Source organism: Xiphophorus maculatus, chromosome 2, assembly GCF_002775205.1.
Source record: "Xiphophorus maculatus strain JP 163 A chromosome 2, X_maculatus-5.0-male, whole genome shotgun sequence".
NCBI classification, from domain to species: domain Eukaryota; kingdom Metazoa; phylum Chordata; class Actinopteri; order Cyprinodontiformes; family Poeciliidae; genus Xiphophorus; species Xiphophorus maculatus.
Genome location: NC_036444.1, coordinates 19,321,263 through 19,341,861, shown reverse-complemented (window position 1 = coordinate 19,341,861; position 20,599 = coordinate 19,321,263). Strand labels below are relative to the sequence as shown.

Genomic DNA, 20,599 nt, shown 5'->3' with positions numbered 1-20,599 from the left:
TATTTTGGTTCATATTGAGCTCATTTAGTTTTTATTAGACAGTATTGGTTGTTTAGTTGGCCCCAAATTAAATTGTTTATATCTATTTAATGATCAGCTATGTGCCAGATACTAATAAATAAAGTTAACTTCTTCTCAATAGATACTAATTTGGATGAGATTTTATTTCTTTTTTTTCTTATTACATAAAAAACTGTAGACAATGTATTGATTCAAGATTTATTCCCTTTTAAATTTTTTCACAATCGTTGGAAACTCCAAACTTCAATGTATTTTTATGGCCTTTTATAAGACAGATCTGTAAATAGTGGAAAATAAATGTGAAGTGTAAGAAAATTCACACATGCTCTTCAAAATGGTCTAAAAATAAAAATCTAAATAATGTGGTTTGCATGTTTATCTGACCTTGTGAATCTACCTTTTGTTTCACATACAACTGCAGTAATTTTGGAGTATTTCTCTAGCAACTATGTAAATTTTTGCCCATTTTTCTTTACAAAATATCTGAGGCTCAGTCAGATTAGATGAAGAGTGTCTGTAAGCATCAGTTTTTGAGTCTTGCGACAGATTCTCAACTGGATTTAGGCCCAGACTTTGACTAGACACTTCAAACACATGAAAATACTCTGATCTGAATCTTCTAGCCAAATCTGGATGCTGGTTGTTTTGTGTGAATCTCTGCTTCAGTTTCAAGTGTTATGCAGCCTCAAATAGGTTTCTCCTTTAGAACTGAACTGCACTTAGCTCCATCCATTTTGCCATCAGTTCTGACCAGCTTGTGTCTCTGGAAAAAAGCAACCACACATCTTGATTGCAGTTCCACTACAAATGTGTGAAAACATTGTCAATTTTCCACTTATGTTGGAATAAAAATGTCAAAATGGCATTGTTTCCACTGAATAAGAAGCAAAGTTAAAGTCACACGTGAATAGATACTTCACTAAAAAACATCTGTCGCCACTTTCTCCTGCCACTTCCTGTCATCTTCTTTGTCTTTTCCGTCAGAAGTAACATCAGGTTGTTGATCACATGGCTCATGTGAGGCGAAAAAGTGTTTCCATTGCAGTTTTGTAAAATATGGTAATTTTGATGCCATCAAAAAACCACCTCATCCCAGCACAAAAACTTAAATAAAAAAATGTGTTGTTTTTTTTTTTCATTAAGCAAATTTATAGCAATAGGTAGCACCTACTGCTACCATCATGTGTATCCACAGGGATAAAAGTGTAGGGTAATGTACAGGCATACAGAGTTTAGGTGTAAAAAACAAATCTTATCTCATCTTAACAGACTATCTTCATCCACATGTTTACTGCATGTAGCTTCTTATGGGTTTCTTTCAACAATGAATTTCTTTTTACCACTCCTCTGGAGCTTCTCCAGTCTTACTATGGACCTCTGCTCTCTGATTAATGTGTTGCATCATAGGATGGATCGAACAGAGCTCTGTGAGATATTCAAACCCAGGGATATTGTTTTATAAACTTACTCTGCTACAAACTTCTCTATATATGTGTCACTAAGTTGGCCGCTGTGTTCCTTGGTTTTCATGAAGCTGTTTGTTCATTAATGCTGTCAGACAAACCCAGAGGCCTTCACAGAACAGCTGGACTCATAATGAGACAAAAATTACCTAAAGGTTTATTCTATTTAATAATTACGTGACTTTTAAAGAAAGTTGTTTGCATTTAATTTTTATTTAGGAGTATCAGATTAAAGGTGGCAGAGGACATATGCATCAGGTATACAAATTTTTATTTTTTTAAATCTTTTTCAGCATTTTCCACCCACTTCACATGTACACTACTTTCTGTTGATTAATCATATAAGATGCAGAGCAACAAAATACAGTAAATTGAAGATTGTGGTTGCAGTAGAACAATTTGAAAAACTGTTCAAGGGGTATAAATACCTCTGCAAGGAACTTTATATTTTAGGCTTAGCTGCGGTCCATCTCCCAGTAAGGTCAGCTAAGGTTTACCCTGTGCATGTACAGGCCTATATTCGTGTCTGCACAGGTGTGTTCACTCAAAAACAGAGACATATTGGAGAGATAAGCGAGCTGAAGATTAGCGAGCGGGAACAACGCTCTCAACCCTCGGTTCTCCAGCCTCGCCCTCCTCCATCCCGCTCTGCCCTCCTTCCACTCTAATCGCAAAGCTAATTGACTCAACCAGATTTGGCAAGAGGCTTATTAGTGTCATTTCACACAACAAGGAATGACCTATGCATATGGTCCTGCGGTGACAGTCAAGAGAGGAGCACACTCTTTACGGTTAGAATCCAATATGACCTATAAACAGCTCGTCTATAACCAGCGTTACACTGGTCTCATTTTCAGCCAAAATCTGCAGAAGGAGAAAACTGGGATATACTTCATCCCAGTGTGTGTCCAGCAGATGCAAGAAGAAGCAGATGTCTCAGTGCCTCAGCTTTCCTTTAATGCAGTGAATATTAATGGCACCGCGTTAGTGTTATTCTGCAGCAGGTAAATAAAGAGTGGGTGCTTGGAAGCATCTGGCGCCTCCAAGGAGGGGAGCTGGGAGTCAAGGGGGGCCAAGAGAGTCCATGGCGTAATCAAGTAATTTGCATTTTAAATGCAGATTTGTTTATGTCTATGAGTTTGATGGAGGGAAGTTGAGTTACTTTTTTAAAATTTGGCCTGTTGTTTTGTTGCTGCTCTCTGTGCCAATCCTTCATCCCCCTTCATATGATAAAAGTATTTGTATTTAGTTATTTTTTTTGTTTGTGATAATATAATAAAATTACTTTCCTTTTTGATGAGCAACTAAATGACCCCTATCTAGCCATGCATTTTAACATGTTATACAGTACATGACCTCTACTTGTAATAGGTTGTAGGGGGAATGGCCACATGCCCAGCAATCCCCTATCATATACATGTTTTTTTTTTATTTTATTTACAAATATAGGCCAAATATAAGCTTAAGACAAGTCTTTATTTAATTATTTATTTTTAATCTATTACTGCCTATGTCACTTTTTTCTCCTTTATATTTCAAAAATACTGATTCCCATTCCCCAAACCTGAAGACAGCAATTTTTACTTTCTAATTTTTAATTATTTTTTACTATTTATCAATATAACATTGAGGCAACTCTAATAATTATATTATAGCTATCATTGTTTGCGTGCCATTCACAGATTATGTGAGAACCCCCATCTAGGCACCCCTTTAAAAACTTTTTGGAGCCACCCTTGTAATAAATCCAGCTGGGTTTGTGTGTCGGCGTGAATAGATGTGTGTTTGTGCGGCAGATCTTACCGCTGTGCGCGCTGAACCAGCGGGGTGCAATGTGCAGGGGTAAGGTGTCAGCCAGCGACCCCCGGGACCCCAAATAGAGCACCCCGTCCGTGTGATGCCCGCCGCCCCCAGAGTCCTGGTAGCCGGTTCCGTGGGGGGCCGCCGTAGTGCCCCCAGACCCTCCTCCGGCTCGGTCCGAGTCCGTCCCTCTTGGGGTGTAGAAGCCGAAGGGCACGGCGGGACTGTGTTCGATGCCCATCCCGGCCACGGAGCTCACCGAGCGGCTCCGCAGGCCCATGGTGCCGCTCGGCCGGTAGTGACCAAAGTGGGCCGAGGGTGGCACCGCGCTGTCATCCGAAGAGACGCCGGGAAAAGCACCCCGGGGCCGCCCTGCCGTGCTCTGCTTCCCCCCCATCCAAAGCGGGAGAGAAATGGGTGGGGGTTCTGGGTGGCTCGATCCGTAAAGGGGTCGAGAAAGCCCAAACAGGCTGTGCCCCCCCTTCCCTCCACTCGTTCCTGTCTGTCTCTCGGCCTGCCTGCCTGTCTGTCTGTCTGTCTGTCCGTGTGTCTCAGCAGACTCGTCAGCTCTGACTCTCTGCAGACGCAACAGCCCGTTTCCCTGTCGAGCGGAACATGAGCCAGCCCTGACGTCTGGATTCACCTCACCCTCAGACAAATGAATATATTATAATTAAAATAGATAACCTCGACACAACCGGAGGGGGTGGCTGCCGAGCCGAACCAAATCCCTGCAAGGTTAAACAGATGCACGCCGCTCCCCCGCGCCGTCCCAGCTGCTTCAGACGGCTGAATCACCCCGGCCGGTCCGGATCACAGGAGCGCCGCAGTCTTTACTCCGCCGCTCTCCACTCATCTGATCTCAGACATCGTGACAACTGTTGCTGTCTGTCTGATCGCCAGGAAAAAAAAATAAAAGATGGTCTGTCTTGGAAATAAATGACGTCGTCACCGAGCGCTGGTCCGGTCCGGTGAGCTCCAACCAGAGGACACTTCTTCTCCTCCTCCTCCTGCCCCCCTCCCCGGAGATCGGGGTCACAGTGAAGCCGCTCCCCTGCGCTCAGATCGGGCGCTCCTCTCCGCTCCTCGCCGCCGACGCTGCTGCTGCTGCTGCTGCTGCTGCTCCTGACCAGACAATGGACGCGCTCAGTGCGCAAGCTCGGATCATAAACACAGACAGACCGGGAGACGGTGCAGCAACACTTTGTTTTAATTCCTCGACATGGGATTGGCCTGGATTTTTCTACGTGTGGGGGGTCTCATCTGCTGGATCAGACAGGAGGCATTTCAGGATAACCTGCGACAGGTGTGGTGAGGCCGGCAGGCACCTGAAGGTGAACTGGGCTACGTTCTTGTGTACCAGTGTTTGGAAGAAGAAAGTGTGAAAAGATGTGCGAATTGCTTTTATTACCTACTTCCCCAATTGAAACAGCTTCCTGCTAAGTCAAGGGCTAATTCAGAAGAGCCACAGTTCTCAAAGGGATGGACAGACGAGGCCCCATAAAAATAAAAAAATAAAAAATCTATTTTGTTATTGGTCGTTTATCAATAAAAAAAAAATCCCAATAAGAACTTTTATTTTTCTTTTGTAATATCTATCCCCTTTTTTGCTTATTGCTAGACTTAAATGTTCATATGAAGCAAATGGGATGGGAGGACTATCTAATCCTCCTATCTGTTAACAGGTTGTGCCAGTCCTGGCAGCAGGGACTGTCATACGTCTTTTACTTCAGTGTGATGTGGCCCACTCTTCTCTGCAGAATTGCTTTATTATGGCCACTCTGGAGGGCTCTCCCGCATGAATGGCATAATTGAAGTCATGCCAAAGCATCTCAAATACAATCAAAATGTGGTGGCAGAGTCATTCTAAACACAAGTCAATCTCCTTTTAGAGGAGTCAAAATACTTGAGCCCACAATGGCGATTTAACTTCCAGCAGAGCAACAAAGAACCAACCACATAGCAGAATGATCTGAATCAGAGTATCTTCATGTGGTGGAATGGCCCAGTTAAAATTCAGTCAAAACCTGAGTCTAATGGAGAAACTGTGATAAAATTTATGATCATATTTTGCATATTTTGAGTTTTTCTTTCCCCAGCATCTATGTGTGGAGTTTCATTTTAAACTAATAAACTTAATGGGCTAACATCCATTCTAGTACTTTTACCTTTCATAAGGTTAACAATTATTTTAATATTTGAATAATTATTGACTTTCAAAAACTCTGAAACATGTCGATGGAACAACAAACTGATTGACTTATTTATATCATACAGACTGTATATATCCAATAAGAACAGTATAAACTAATGTAATTTAATATTTTATCAGTAAGTTAAAGGAAAATCTCCGGCAAAATAAACTGACCATTTGGACAAACCGGATAAACAACAGCTAACTTTATCAGCTGAAGCCATAAAGTTATTTATTATATTCACACCCCTTTACTTGTCCACATTCTTTAACGTTATATTTACACATTTTAGTGAATTTTATCTGAATTTTGTGATATAAAAGATGAAGTGGAGTGTTTTTAAAATGGAAAGAAAATTATGGTTTTGAAAATCTCTTGCAACAAATCTGAAACGTTTGGTGTGTGTTCGTATCTAGCCACACCCAAGTGAATAACTTGCTGACCCTTTACAAGTCCTTTGGGGTATGTAAAGCTCAAGATTTTCAATTTTCTTCTTTTAAAATCAACAATGTCTGTGAACATACATTTTCAAGCCTCACCAAAGATTCTTGAATTAAATTAGATTGGGACTTAGACCGGGCCAATCCAGGTGCTGAAACTACACTGGTCTGAAACATTCAAGTGTAACTCTGGTTGTATGTTTGGGTTTGTGCTCTGCTGGAAGCTGCTTCAGTAAAGCTGATCTTTTCAATGCAAATAAAATACACAGATGTTTGTGACTGCTTTTTTTTCCCCTTTTCTAACCCTACTTAATTATCCAGCTGGCAGGTTTTGTTTGAAATTAGGAATTTGATCCTGTCTTCTGGTTTCTATGTTTGGTTGAGTGTTTTACTACTTGCAGGTCTCTTGCAGTTGTCCTGGTCTTTCTCCCCAATAAGGTAAGCTATTGTAAAGTCCTTACTGTCATGCAGAAGGTGTTAATCTGTCCTGCTATAATGACAGCAGGCCTATAAATGGTCTACTCTCTGCTGCTCAGGTATGTAATCACACTCGCAGACTCAAATAAACCAAACACAATCCGCTCAAGTGGGTCTCATGTAAATTTAAGAGCCTGACAGAAAATAAATAACGTAAATTCATCCAGAGAAAGATAGCAACTTTGTTGTGTAGAAATCCTCCCTCTGTTACATTCTTGCAATCTTTTAAAAAGTATTACCTGCTTTCTCTGACTTTCAGTAGGTCATGCTAAGGTTTTCTTTCAATCCCTGAACATTTACAGAGGAAGGTTTCCTTGTTTATTTAATCCACCTTATTCCGACACATGAATTATTCAGATGTAAAAAGGCTCCTAACCTTAAATATTGAACCAGTGTTGTGTGTTTAGGCACTTTGTTACTCAATTTGATTTTACTTCTTGTACAAAAAAACATCAAATATAACATAGTTAGACAGAAAACAGAATTTTAGCACTGAAAAAGCTGCTCTTCTGGCGCTGCTTGATTAAACCTTTGCATACTGAAGCAGCCTAGCTGCATTTTCCCTGTTACTTAAGCAAATCAGATACTGTTCATCTGATTGGCGCAGTTGTTTTTCACAGCCCTTCTTCCTTTGCCCTCCACTTTCCTCATTTTTAAATCCCATGCTGCACAGTAAGTATGCTGCAAAGCTCTGGCACAAGGATGGGTGGTCCAAGTCCAAAGTAACACTTTGAAGGTCCTTCATTTAGCCTGGAAAACCTGTGATCAATGCTTGTTTAAAACAAAACATAAAAGTCTGGCTGCTTGGAAGCAATACATAAAATTAGAGGTGAACATTCAAACCAATGAGGCATGAGTGGGTTTAAAAATGCCTACCTTGAAACTACTGTTACAGTGAGAGGTGCTGTATGGAAGACAACAGTGCTAGTATGCCACCGTGCAGCTGTGCCATATTCTATCAAAGATTTAATGCATTTTCTAGCTGAGTTTCTAAACCACTTGAGATATTGAGTGTCTACAGTTGATCTCTCTGTGGCTGATTCTGTGTGATTTATTTCTCATGGGTCCATGTTGGATAAATTTGTGCCACTTTATGGTCATTTAGGGGCATTTTGCATCTATAAGACAGAGCTTCTTCAAGATAAATCATTCAGTGATCTGTGTCTGGATGCACAGGGGCTGGGAGCTTTTACAAATCAATATCAGTAATAAAAACAAACTGTCTATAAACTGAGAGACAAATTCAATATTCTTCAAAGATTTTCAGAGCAGCCCAGAAGCTCAAACTGTTTGTTTTAGGAAAACTGTCTCATTCCAAATCTCCACTTAGCAGCTGACCCAACCAGTAAGTAACCACGACAGCAAGAATAAGCTTTTATTATGTCTGTCTTCAGGTGGACTTAAGGAATTTGTCACAAATGGAAGAAATGCTGACACCAGTTGGTGGAACAGAGTACTGCAGTGTCAACAAACGCTTCACTTGGGTTTGGATTCGGACTTCCAAAAAGTGGATCATCCTGAGCTAAAGCTTTTCCTGAGTTTCTGCATTAACACAGACTGCAGCTAACTGGTGTTTACTCCAGCATCTCTGTTGTTAGTGATTAACAAGTAAAAATATTCACATCTTGACTATGAAATTCTGCCTCAATAATGGAGTGATTAGTTTTGTCAAAGTCTATAACTAGAGATAGTTGGGGGGTTTTTTCATGTCGCCTTGTCTTTAGTATCTTGTGTTGGGAACTTTGGACATTTTTTAAGTTTCCAGGATCGAGTGATTTAGTAACTCTTGCAAAAACAATCTTAAACACAGAGTGTATAATACGTGGACACAGTACATTTCAGGAGGTGGACTAATTCTCACATTTTCTGTGAGATGCATTCTAGGTGTGGCTGTAATACATAATCATCAAACTAATGATTATGTATTTCTGTTCAAATGAACAGAAATAACAACTCACACCACATATGTACGTTTGGGATTTAATGAATCAAATAGTCACTTTTTGGTGCCATTCTTGAGAAAATTCTAATCAAAAGTATTTATTACCTTCCAGTTAATCAGTGAAAAAGAAAAATTGTCATTTATATACAAGCATCAACCTCTTATTGTTTTAAAAATAATAGATGTAATATTTGGGTTTTACTTTTGCTTCCTATTTACAAACATAATTCAAAGGATAAAATTACTACATAAAATTTAAAGTCAGCAAAACTAAAAACACTGCGGAAACTTCAAGCTTTAGTGAGACCAAACAAATTCTGTTGTAGCATTTTAGAAACACTTTTACAAATGAAATAAAACATAATAATATATTACAAACATCAACAAGGCTTTAACTGGATGTCCTCAGCAACAGTAATACAATCTCATTATTTGATGTCACATTTTTATCATTTCAAGTAATTAAAAACAAAAACAGCAGCTACATTTTTTGTATTCTTCTGTTTTCCAGGTGCCCTGGCAACCAACAGAAAGTACAGTGGCAATAAATCTTAAAACTTTCTTCATTGAATTCTGATGCACAACTACACAGACAACCTAATGAATTTTTTTACTCCAATCTTATGCCATACTCTCACCCTCTATAGGGGACTTCAGTTTATAACTCTCCTCTTTGGAGGATTTTCCCAGGATTCATCAGGTTCCTTGGGTCCAAACTATCCTTGAGTCCCTTCATGACCTGAATGGCCAGAGGTCCCACCTCCTCACACAGCAGCACTCTCTTTCCTAAACCCACACCATGCTCTCCTGTACACGTACCATCCATGGCCAACGCTCGCCTGCAGAAGAACGAAGAGAAAATTAGATTTTCGTATATCAATGACCTAGAGAGGAAACACAGCCAGAAAGTCAGACAATCACAGATAGCAGGCATTGGTTCAGGTTTGGTTCAGCCCTCAGAGAAATGTTACCTGGCCAGCCTCTCTGTGAACAGATGGACCTGGTGCAGCTCGTCTGGATCATTTGGATCCACAACCATCAGACAGTGGAAGTTGCCATCACCAACATGACCTGCAATAGGACCTGAAACGGGATGTGTTTATGTCCATTAAGCAGAAAAGGCCCAGTGGATGTCTTATGTGTGTTCATTTTTATTTTAGTTGGCTTTGTTAATCAATCAATCAATCAAGTTTATTTGTGTAGCACATTTCAGCAACAAGGCAGTTCAAGGTGCTTTACATCATAAAGACATACAAAAAAATACAAAGTCATAGAACACAGTCAACAATTGTCTTGTATGTACACTGCTGGTTTGCTAAGTGATAAAACTGAACTAGGTTGAATGCACTTAGAGGTTTGTTTTGCTAAAAACCTCGAAAACACCAGAAGTTCTTTCCGATGTCCTTCTCTCACCTGTCAGCCTGCTCTCAAGCAGGTCCTTCTTTGTCTCCACGATAATCTGAGGAAGTCGCGACAGAGGGACACACACATCTGTGGAGTAAGCCTTCAAAAATCACACACACACATATACAAGAAAGATAAAGTCACTGTATCTGAATGGCTCTAAGCAGCTCTCTGCTGCAATCTTTAAAATTTAAACTATTAATAGAGGGAGACACAGAGGGGAGCAGTTCTGATTTGGATAAATAATGTGCAAGAACAGCAGCAGTCAATAAGACACCAGAGTTATTCTACAAAAGAAAAAAAAAGAGGAAACCCTGGTCTCTACTTCACCAGGCCTTCACATCTTTAAGTTTGACTTGGCTCAAATATTATATATATTTAACTGACAAGTACTGTTTATAACTTTAGGAAACAAAACTTTTATTATATCATAGTAATAGTTTTTTTTTCTTCGTCAAAATAAATTCATCAAAATTCTGCTATAAATCTGAGTAAGCATAAAGGGTTTCAAGAAAACCTCTTTCTCACTTCCCTTTGATGACATATGGAAAGAATCAACAGTGAAATCGTAAAAAAATTTGAAATATTTCGATGATACTTTTGTCACCCAAAACTGTCTTACATATATTGTACTATTACTGATAACAGTTGGTATAAACTTGTTAAGTGATTTTTACCATTTCAGGAAATTATTCAGTCACTTACACTGCAAACATTTTGAGAAAATGCCTTCTTTAAAATCACTAGTTACCTTGTGAGTAGGAAAAATGTATAATGATAATACTAATATATTAAGTTAAAAAGAAACTTTAATATAGCTTTTAATTGTATATTGTTTGACTGCTGTTCTATACAAAGCTAGATAGAAATATACTACTATAATATGTAACTGGCCTCCATCTTACTTGATGGAAAAAAACTGAGTACACTAAAAAATCAAGGGCCATACTATGACAAGCGATGACAATGGCAATGATTTCTAACAATATGATTATACTGTTAGCAATATTTGAGACTATCGGTTATAAATTGATCTAAGATTTGGTATAGTCGGAAATGCATCACATCTCGATATGGTTGACTTTTGTAATGTTGCATGTTTCAATGTCCTGATTAGTTTTACCTTGCAGCCCGGTCTCAGTGCCTGTGCAGCGTACCAGGCGTCATGGCGAGCTTTCCACAGACGGTTCCTTGTTTCAGCGTCTCGAGCCCACTGAAAGTCTGACCCTTCATTACTCTGTGTAATCTCCTCTGCAGAAACACACATGGAGACTGTAAGTGTTTAATTTTTCAGCATGACTCTTGATTTTTAATCAAGTAATTTTCATTAGCTGGGTTCTATTCATTTGTTGCCCAAATATCAAAAAATAAGTAGTCTAAGCTTTACAATCACAACAGCCGATCTGTGTAACACGTTTGACGCTAACAGTAAATGTCAGAGAAATTGTTCCCGTTCACCACTCTCTCACACACCAGCTGTGCTGACTTGTTCTTCCAGGCTGTGTTCTGACCCGTGGAACTCCAGGAACAGAGTTGGGGTGACGGGGTAGGACAGAGAGCTGAACTTGTTGCACGCATCAATCATGACATCATCCAGAAACTCTGAAAGCACAAACACACAATGGAAATGGGGAGAGAAAAGGAATGCAAATGTGATATTCTACATTTTGCCAATTTATTGAAGTTGCTTTATATTTTGTAGATGTCAACTTTTAACAAGTAGAAGATATTTGACTTGTCCGCACCGATACGAGCAATAGGGACTCCAGTTTGCAGAATCTGCACGGTGCTGTCTACAGCGGCCTGGACTGAAGGAAAAGAGCAGACAGCCGACACCATGGCCTCTGGGACGCCGTACAGCCTTAACGTGGTCTTGGTAATGATCCCCAACGTGCCCTCTGAACCCACAAACAGGTTTGTCAAGTTGTATCCTGCAGACGTTTTCCTGAAAACAGAATAATAAGATGATGAAACTACAACAAGCAAGGCTAGAGAGTGTATGTGATGGTTGACGCTGTACCTGGGACGCCTGCCTTTCCCGGCTGTATGTATGACTGTTCCATTAGACAAAACCACCTCTAGGTTCATGACGTTTTCTCTCATAGTGCCATAACGCACAGCGTTTGTTCCCGAAGCACTGGTGGCAGCCATGCCACAGAGGGAAGCATCAGCTCCAGGATCTAAAGTCAACGTCCAAGAAGACAGCTGGACAATAATCCACTAACTGCACAGATACAACTGCACAGAAGTTAACATTTAATCTGTAAACTGTGATTCATGGAGTATAAACTGGGAGACTGTGTGACTGACCCACAGGGAACCATAGGCCTGTGTCCCGTAGGTAGGCATTGAGGGCTTTCCGGGTCACACCAGGCTCAACGGTCACATCGAAGTCCTCTGGGTGAAGGTTTAAGATCTGATCCATGTTCCTCAAACTGAAGCAAACACCACCCTAAAAAAAAAGAATCACAGAGACACATAACAGAAATATTTTTAAGATTTTTTTTCACATAAGAATGCACATGCTGGATTTTTTGTTTTCAAAAACAGTTATGTATTTAAAGATTAAAACCAAAACCCGATTGGACGTGCTGCTGGAAACAGGAACTTTTTATCAGAGATGCATTCATGGGACAAATACTGACACATGCTCTCACCTGCACTGCACCAACCCCTCCCTCTAAGCCCGTCCCAGTGCCAAATGGGATGATGGGAAGGTTGTGGTCATGACAGACTTTTGCTAGAGCACTGACCTCCTCCACACAGCGTGGGAACACAACCACATCTGGGGGTCGACATCTGCACAGAAGTAATGCATGATTCAGATCATGGTCCACCGTTTACAGAAAAGAACACACAATTTTATTTTATTTTTACAGCAGTGCTCTTAAGATGTAGTAAACAGAGAACTTCTGACCTGTGCACAGACTCATCTTTGCCATGTTGTTCTCTGATGGCTTCGCCCAGAGAGACATTGTCCTTTCCACATATACTTCTAAATGGAGAGATAACCTTGTCTACAGCAGCTTTCTGAATAAATAACACACACATTTAATAGTTTCCATTCAATAGGCCCATATCTGTTTATTTTATTTTATTTTCTTTAACTGGTCAGTGTTGTCCCTGACATTTACGTATATATTTCACTTTGCTAGCATTGAGAATAATTTACGGACATCAGCGAAGCTGTGGATAAACTACTCTTGGCTGCAGGCCAGAACCACCGAACCATCAATGATTTGATGCAGCGCCAACGTCACGTGCTTAATATTAAACCCAATCACAATGGCGGACCAGGAAAAACGTGTTAGGTCATGACAAAAATAAACAAGCTGTCTATTCTATTTCAGAATAACAGATTCTAAAAATAAAAGCAAAAAATAATTAATAAACAATGCGCAAATTGAGAGAATATCTTAAGGTGTTTTCTTTACATTTTTACACTAAAACTAAATGCATATTAAGTTAAATAATTACACATTTATTTCACATTTAAATATACAACCTTCCTCCGACTTTGGGAAATAACCTTTAATACCCCTGGTTTCACTTTGTAAACGACCTTCTGAAATAAGGCTAAAATAAAATAGATAAAACAGATACAACTCACCCTGGCGCTGTTTTCTAATGTTATGCTGCGATACTGAATGAGACTCCGCCGGAGAGAAAGCAGCCTGCGGCTCGGCGTCAAATAAAGCCACATTGTTTACCTGTGAACACGGTTCCTGATTCGTTAAGTTCATAATAATAATAAACAACACAGAGAAGAGCTTCCGCTTTTGTTTTTTCAAAATAAAATAAACACAAATCAGACTTTGACTGTCGCCTTGATTACTTTTTATATTTGATCTTTTAAAATCCTACTGCACAATTACTTAAAGCAAAACATGTTTATATTCATAATCCATGTTCTTATGGTGTGCTTTCCGTGCACAAACATATGTACAGTAATTGTTACGGAAGCCTAGAGCGGACGTTTTACGAGTATACTTTTCCCCGGTCGTTTTCCTGAGGTAATCTCGAGAAAACCTTCGTGGGAAAAGTATATGCAGAAAACGTTGTTTTTCTTTAAATAAAACTCAGTTGTACATTTCGTTTAATTCGTTTAAAGGTCAACTCTATTCGCAGTAAATAGAGTTGACCTTTTATTTATTTATTTATTTATTTATTTATTTATTTATTTATTTATTTATTTATTTATTTATTTATTTATTTATTCAATTCTAATGAAAAAATAATAAAAGGAAAGTATTTGCTTTTATTCCCTGTATGTTTTTCAGGTCACCAAATGAGAAACTCTGTTTTTTTTTTGTCGGTAGATGGCGCTGTTGATTGACGCAAAGGTGGGATCAAAGGTTAGGCTTACCCCAAGACTGTAAAGGTAGAGCTTACGCATTATTATGTCATTGTAAAGCTTACAGAATATGTGATAAATATTCGCTGTTTTTGGCTGAAGACATCTGTTATGACGTCGTGACGTGTTGTTTGCACTGTCGTCGCTATTATCAGACGCGCAGCTGTTTATTGTAGAAAATGCCTCGAAATCACAAACTTTTGTAAGAAACACCATGAAGCGCAAAAATGACATTACAATTAGTGACTTACAATCTTTGAAACTTGTAAAGACACAAAGTATTATGACAGGTTAAATATCAGTTTTCGTGTCACTCCACCTGAGACTTTCCTATTTGTCCTCTGGAAGGGCTATGTATCCTGTCGATCTGCCAGCTGTGGACGACACCGAGCTGACATCCGCATCTGAAAATTACCTAGCTTCACTGAACGCAACAAATTCCTGCAATGAGTGGTTTCGGTCATTACTGACGCCAAAAGAGGTTGGATAACGCTTTCTTATTCTTGTCATTAACTGCTTTTTTTTTTTTTTTTACATTTATATAAATGAACTGTTTTGATTCCAGGTACACATTTATTATATATTAATTACCTACTTTTATAACGTTGGGACTTGTTACCGTCAAATATTTGAAGGTAAGAGAGTGAGAAAAGAAAACACACCAAGGAAACAATAATGAAAAATGATCAGCAATAAAAATATATACCATTTTGAATAATTATTATTATACATTTTTATCTTGTTTATTTTCCCCTTTCAAATCTGTGCACAATAATAATAATAATAATAATAATAATAATAATAATAATAATGTTATTATTAATTATGTTAAACTACGTTTTTTTAATCATTGTTAGACTGAAATACTTGCAGACTGCAACATCTGACTGATTGACAGAAATTATGGCAGCAACAAGAAAACAGTCGGTTCAAACAATTGAAGCTGTTGCAAAAACCTCTTCCAGAAGTCCGCTCAGACTGTGACAAAAGGTTAACAGGTCTAAAATGTATATGCAGGACAAACAAAATGTCCAGGATTATAAAAGTGAAACATGGTAAAAGCCTGGGCCAGCTAGAAAGCTAGAGTAAACTACTATTGTGAACTCTACAAGTCCAGCTGAAGGAAATGGGATTTGCACGTTGAAAAACCAAAGAAACAGAAACAAAAGGAGCTCCAGATGGGAGCCTTTATCCCTAATGCACAGGTGGATCTTGTTTCCAACAGTACAAAAGGGGGTTATTTACAATGAAGTCATTTTTGGGGAGAAAAAAATATTCTGTCCAACATGCACAGAGCCTTCTAACTTCTCTGCAGGAAATCCAAACTAGTTCCATGAAATAACTTGAAAACAGTCTGGATCCCAAATGAAGGGGAAGTTTCAAACGTTGCATGACTGGGCTCCATCCTGCAGTGCTGATCTATCAGCTGCTACACAGGAAGGCTGGATCCATGCCTCAAGGATCCCGAACTGTCAGAAAGGCCAGAGGAGCTGCAGCAGAATATAATTATATAAAGACAAATAATTGACAGAGCTTCATCTCTTCTACTCCTTTTACAAAATGCAACACCACTCACACATTGTTTGTAAACTGTTGTCATTTTCTTGTGTAGATTGCTGTAACACCAGCCAACATCAGACAGCTCCAGCTGTTTGAGGACGAACATCCTGCCTGTACTGTGCTGGCGCTTCACCCTCCACATGATCAAACACAGGGTTTGGAACCAAACACGGTCTTTCACCAAAAACGCCATGTCAGACGCAGACCAACTCCTACCTCTCTGTTTTCACCTTATAGTCTTAGCTTTATACTTGCACAAGAAGTGGTGGCCATTGGACGACGTGCTGCAGACCTCCAGTGAATCCAGAAGTGGCTTGCAGCCGGTAAGTGAAACAATTTTAGAATCTGGTGAGACATTATCTCTCACTGGATCTGAAAGAACATTGCATGTAGGACTTCCTACACATTTGTCACTTTCAATATCTATTGAGGTCGTTCCACATTCCAGTGAGTGAAGCATCTCTATAATCTGCATCAGAGTTGCTTCTCCAAGAGCATGTTATGATTAAAAACTGGGTTGCAAAGTCAGATTCTTTCAACACTCCAATCAAAATCTGAATTGATTTTTCCTTCATGATCATGGAACATTGTATCATAAAGCAAAAATGATAACAATGTGAGTGAAAGGTCAGTCAGGTTTTACAGAAGTTAAAATAGTCTAAACTATGCATTCTGTTTATTCATATTAAATCAAAAAATATTTGCTAATAGAAAAAAAAAACACGTTTTAAACTGTTAAATTGTTGTTCAACTTACATCAGAAACTGAATCGGCACGTCGTCTGCAGGTGCAGTCCATTATGGAGAGGTTGATCGTGTTCCTGCTCAGTCAGGTGGTGGAGGGGCCTGGGTCACATGGAGAGGTGTCGTTCTCCCTGCATCCACCCACAGAAACCTGCAAAGTGCTGTGGAAGGATGGACAGGCGGTCGGCTTCTACACCATCAAACACAAAGGTGGGACAAGTTGGGGAAGACCAGTCAGTTTCCATTAACAAAACAATTTCTGCAAACCTGAAGGGAGGATTCAGCTTGTGAATTTATTATTAAAGTTTATAATGTTCAAATAGAAGACATGTAAGCAGTGCTCTGCCACAGTTGGACGGAAAGTGATTCCTGATTTTCGGTAGTTTCTTCAGACGGAAATCTGATATGTTTGGCCTGCATTTGTATTTAGTCTCTTTGATTCAACACTTTGAACCCACTTCTGCTGTAAATAAAACTGTAAGATTTTGAAAGTATGCCTCTACCAGCGTGGCACTTAATGGCGACTACAACTTCAGACCATTCTTCTTTGCAGAATAGCTCAAGCTTAGCCAGATTGGATGCAGAGTAACCATGGAAATCAATTTTCAAACGTTGTCAAATTTCATTCTGAACCTTCACTGAGCCACTCCAACTGAATATGCTTGATCTAAACCTTAATGCTGTTGTTCAGCTGGAAAACGTCTAAAAACTTGAAGTGCTCCTCTGAAATGAAACATCCTGTGGTCAAGCAAAAGACAATAAAAAGTCTTTCCTGTGCTGTTTCAGGCAGACTCTGTGACAGCTGGAGCAGCCGCTGCTACCTGCTGCCTGTCCTGGACACTGTGCTGGTGAGGAGAAGATGCAGGAGGAGAGGCTTCGGCCTTCAGATCCTGCATGACTTCTGCTCCTCCTTCTCCTCGGAGGAGTTTCTCGGAGTCAGCTCTCCCTTGTCGTCCGGCATGGTGGCAGGTCAGCGTGTTTATTTCAAATCTAAACCCCTTCCTTGCATTCTTTTTTGTGTTGGGGAAGAATGTTTTGTGTTTTGTTGGCGTATTAGGCAGACAGAATGGATATTTCAGAAGACCTGTAATAATTGCAATGGCAACATTCAGCTTTACTTGGAAATGTTCTGACATGCTATTGTCACTGGGAGAAACTCTATTAACGCTATAAACTATTTGCATACTTTTCATTTCAAACATTTTTTTTTTCTTCACCATGTCGATTATCCATGAATGAGGAACAGCTGGCAACTCTAGTTACCACTTGGGAGTCAGGCTGCTGACAAATAGAACAATTGTTAATAAAGTGATAAATTTTTTGTCCCTTCATGTCTCACTTTTTGATATCTGTCATTTACTGTATGCGGTGACATTTGGCTTGGATGTAACATAAAGTTTCCCATATGGGCACCCTTATTAAAAAATACCTGGAGACCAGAGTGGAGAGTGACGGTCATTCACTGTCAGACTGCGGTTGCATTTTTTTAAATATTTTATGTCTTAATGGCTAATAGCTCGTAGCACAAAGACAGAAATTTTAACGGCCTCTCTCTGACCAGGTGGAGAGCTGAGTCAGTTCATTGCTTTCACCTCCAGTTGTTTTCTGGCAGGTGAAACGTCCTTAAGGGACAGTTTGTTAAATACTCATTAGTTCTGACTGTTATTCCTTTCAACTCTTACCACAGGGGCAGATTCAATATGCCCCCTGTTTAACACCTCTATCAAGCAAAACACGGTAAATTTAATGACTTGGACTCCCACCTTCTGCTTGGTTCGTTTTTTTATCTGCAGATAAAGCAGATTCAGTCATGCATGCTTGAAAAATTGCCCACATCTGTCTGTTTAATGGATCCCAGGGTAATCCAGCATGCATTTGTAGCAGTTTCCAGTAACTCCTGCCTTATTATTGTAATCAAACCTGCATGTGTGGACAATTCTGCAGAGTGATGAGGTCAGAAGGGAGCAAACCCCTAGAATAGATGGTCAGGTTATTTAACTGGAAAACCTGCAGGGAACATGCTTACCCCCTGAGCGAGGCGTGTATAAAAAAGACTTTAAAGAAAAAGTAAAACAACAAATTATAAAACTAAATGTTTTTAGAGTCTCATGCAGAATGTTGAAGTTTATAAAAAATTTTTTTTCTTTTTAACACTATATTTAGTAATCAGGAAGTTCCTGCAGCAGCATGAGGAACATCGGGCGCGTCTGTATGAGGTGGAGGCTTCAGGAGGGTGGACTCAGAGAAGAAACATCTGGCTCAACATCCAACTTGGTCGCTACGCGTCTGAGCAGGTGAATGGCCCTTTTTCTCTCAGAGCACATTGTTTCTTATCATGGACTTACAAGAAAACAAAAACAGTAAAAACAAAATAAGTACATACATTAGTCCGCACAATTACTGAAGCAGGAAAATCAGTGCTCTACAAGTACAGCTTGCTCCAAGCTTATTGACACCCCTGGTGCAATGAGACCTAAAATAAATAGTTTTATTTCAGAACCAAAACTACACTCAACATTTTTAAAGAGTCAAACATCAAAGTTTTCAGGGAGTTTGTCTTTTAATGAAACTCTGGTGGCCTCTCTGGGTTCTTCAGCAGAACAGTGAACCAAAGCAGACATCTACATCGACACTGACTGGTTTAGTTGCTAGAAACCTTCTTCCATGACCATCTCAGTCCCCAGACATAAACCTTATAGAAACCTGTGGTGGGGTGATTTGCAGAAAGGAGACCCAGATCTAAGGACGATATAGAGGAATTGTGCAAAAAAAAATTAAATAAAATAAAATACTCAAAGATCGATTTCTCTCTAAAATAATATGATCAAAGTAAATGGGATTCTACAGTTTAACCCATAACGAAGCCATGGCCTTCGACACCAGGGATTGCGTATAACACAATAATGCCTTAGCAAATGTACTCAAGTTAGGTTTTTCTAAACTCTACATTGAGATTATACTGTACTAGTAGAGGCACATATAGGTTATCTTGGCTTCTTAAAAGTTCTTCCAGGAATCAAATGAACAAGAACTCTGAGATCACTGGGAATATTATGAGTAACGGTCAGATGGAGTTTATCATCATGGAATCCACTGATGAGTATAGAAAACCCCTCTGCTTTTAAACGTATACATTGCATGAGCTGAATGTGAACAATGATGGGAGTGGTTTGTAATAACAAGAAATCGAATTAAAACATATTATATGTTTTTAAAGCTGTTTCTGTCCACCCACAGACTAGTCCAGCTGTCCTGACCCCAGTCAGCCCTGTAACTCGAACGCTCCCCTGATAACGGCCTCTGCTCAGCTCTGTGATGTGAACCAGATAACTCCCCGAGCAGCGAGCTGTATGGGACAGGATGTTGCTCTTCAGTCCGCACTGATATTCTGGGTTTTAAAGCTCCCAGGAGGTCCCAACGTTTAAAAGAAAGTTTGAAATGGAAAGAAGCTTTGTCAAGCATAGAAAGCCCAGAGGAGATGCAAAAAAGGTCCAAAAGAGCCAGAATACCATCAACGAGTAAAATCACAAACTTAGCTCATTGCACAACATCACACTCTAGCGAGAACTGTTCTTTTCCTTGTGTGTGAGGGGCGCATGAAAAGGCTTTCAAATATCAAAATGAGAAAAGCTGCTCTGTGCAGATTTTGTGTTTCTGAATTTCTTTCTTACTCAAGACAGGCAAAACATTTCAGCTTTTTGGAGTTCACCTGTTCCATTTTCTGTTAATTCTGTGGTAATTTTACCCCCTACCTCTCTCCTTATGTTTCTTGTATTTCTGAATATTTAATTATTTTACCTTAAATGTCCTGTTTTGGTGAAGGCAACTCAAATATCATCAGATAGATAGATAGATAGATAGATAGATAGATAGATAGATAGATAGATAGATAGATAGATAGATAGATAGATAGATAGATAGATAGATAGATAGATAGATAGATAGATAGATAGATAGATAGATAGATAGATAGATAGATAGATAGATAGATAGATTTCCTATGTTCCCATATTTATGTAGTATTAAGTGTACCTGGGATCCATCAAATCTGTGTCCGTTTCTCTAATAACTTTTCACTATAAATAGTGACGAGGTATAAAATGTACCTTGGAAAATATCACATACAGGACTGCATGATGTAATGACGCATTTAAAATCCACTTAAATAAAACCTGTTATTCAGTCATGCTTCGTTGTCCT

The 20,599-nt window shown here is 39.3% G+C and overlaps 3 protein-coding genes across 8 annotated transcripts in view; 1 reads left to right on the top strand and 2 right to left on the bottom strand.

The window, feature by feature from the left end:
- znrf1 (zinc and ring finger 1) overlaps positions 1-4,794 on the bottom strand; it is a 49,796-nt gene extending 45,002 nt beyond the window's left edge. Inside the window, exon 1 of the mRNA XM_005796249.2 lies at positions 3,288-4,794. Coding sequence (XP_005796306.1) covers positions 3,288-3,681 — 394 coding nt within the window. The 5' untranslated portion in view covers positions 3,682-4,794. The remainder of the gene's footprint in view (positions 1-3,287) is intronic.
- A 3,823-nt stretch (positions 4,795-8,617) lies between these two features.
- On the bottom strand, positions 8,618-14,492 carry ldhd (lactate dehydrogenase D). Of its 5 annotated transcripts, none has more exons than XM_023344791.1 (12): positions 14,416-14,492; positions 13,353-13,452; positions 12,660-12,772; positions 12,400-12,541; positions 12,053-12,194; positions 11,763-11,922; positions 11,488-11,687; positions 11,216-11,344; positions 10,866-10,993; positions 9,752-9,842; positions 9,310-9,421; positions 8,618-9,177 (listed from the first exon to the last, which is right to left on the bottom strand). In XM_023344791.1, the coding sequence occupies exons 2-12, from the start codon at positions 13,443-13,445 to the stop codon at positions 8,997-8,999; spliced, it is 1,491 nt and encodes a 496-aa protein (XP_023200559.1). In that variant the 5' UTR covers positions 13,446-13,452; positions 14,416-14,492; the 3' UTR covers positions 8,618-8,996. The 5 variants fall into 5 exon arrangements, with proteins under 5 accessions (XP_023200559.1, XP_023200565.1, XP_023200538.1 ...); XM_023344797.1 differs by having other exon boundaries at positions 9,752-9,797; XM_023344770.1 differs by having other exon boundaries at positions 11,488-11,922.
- On the top strand, positions 13,938-20,581 carry LOC102225688 (protein FAM169B-like). Of its 2 annotated transcripts, none has more exons than XM_023344832.1 (8): positions 13,938-14,298; positions 14,445-14,577; positions 15,709-15,811; positions 15,894-15,979; positions 16,444-16,609; positions 17,186-17,368; positions 18,563-18,693; positions 19,637-20,581. In XM_023344832.1, exons 1-8 carry the CDS (start codon positions 14,276-14,278, stop codon positions 19,688-19,690), a joined length of 879 nt encoding a protein of 292 aa, XP_023200600.1. In that variant the 5' UTR covers positions 13,938-14,275; the 3' UTR covers positions 19,691-20,581. The 2 variants fall into 2 exon arrangements, with proteins under 2 accessions (XP_023200600.1, XP_023200607.1); XM_023344839.1 differs by having other exon boundaries at positions 13,939-14,123.
- Positions 20,582-20,599: the final 18 nt, after the last annotated feature.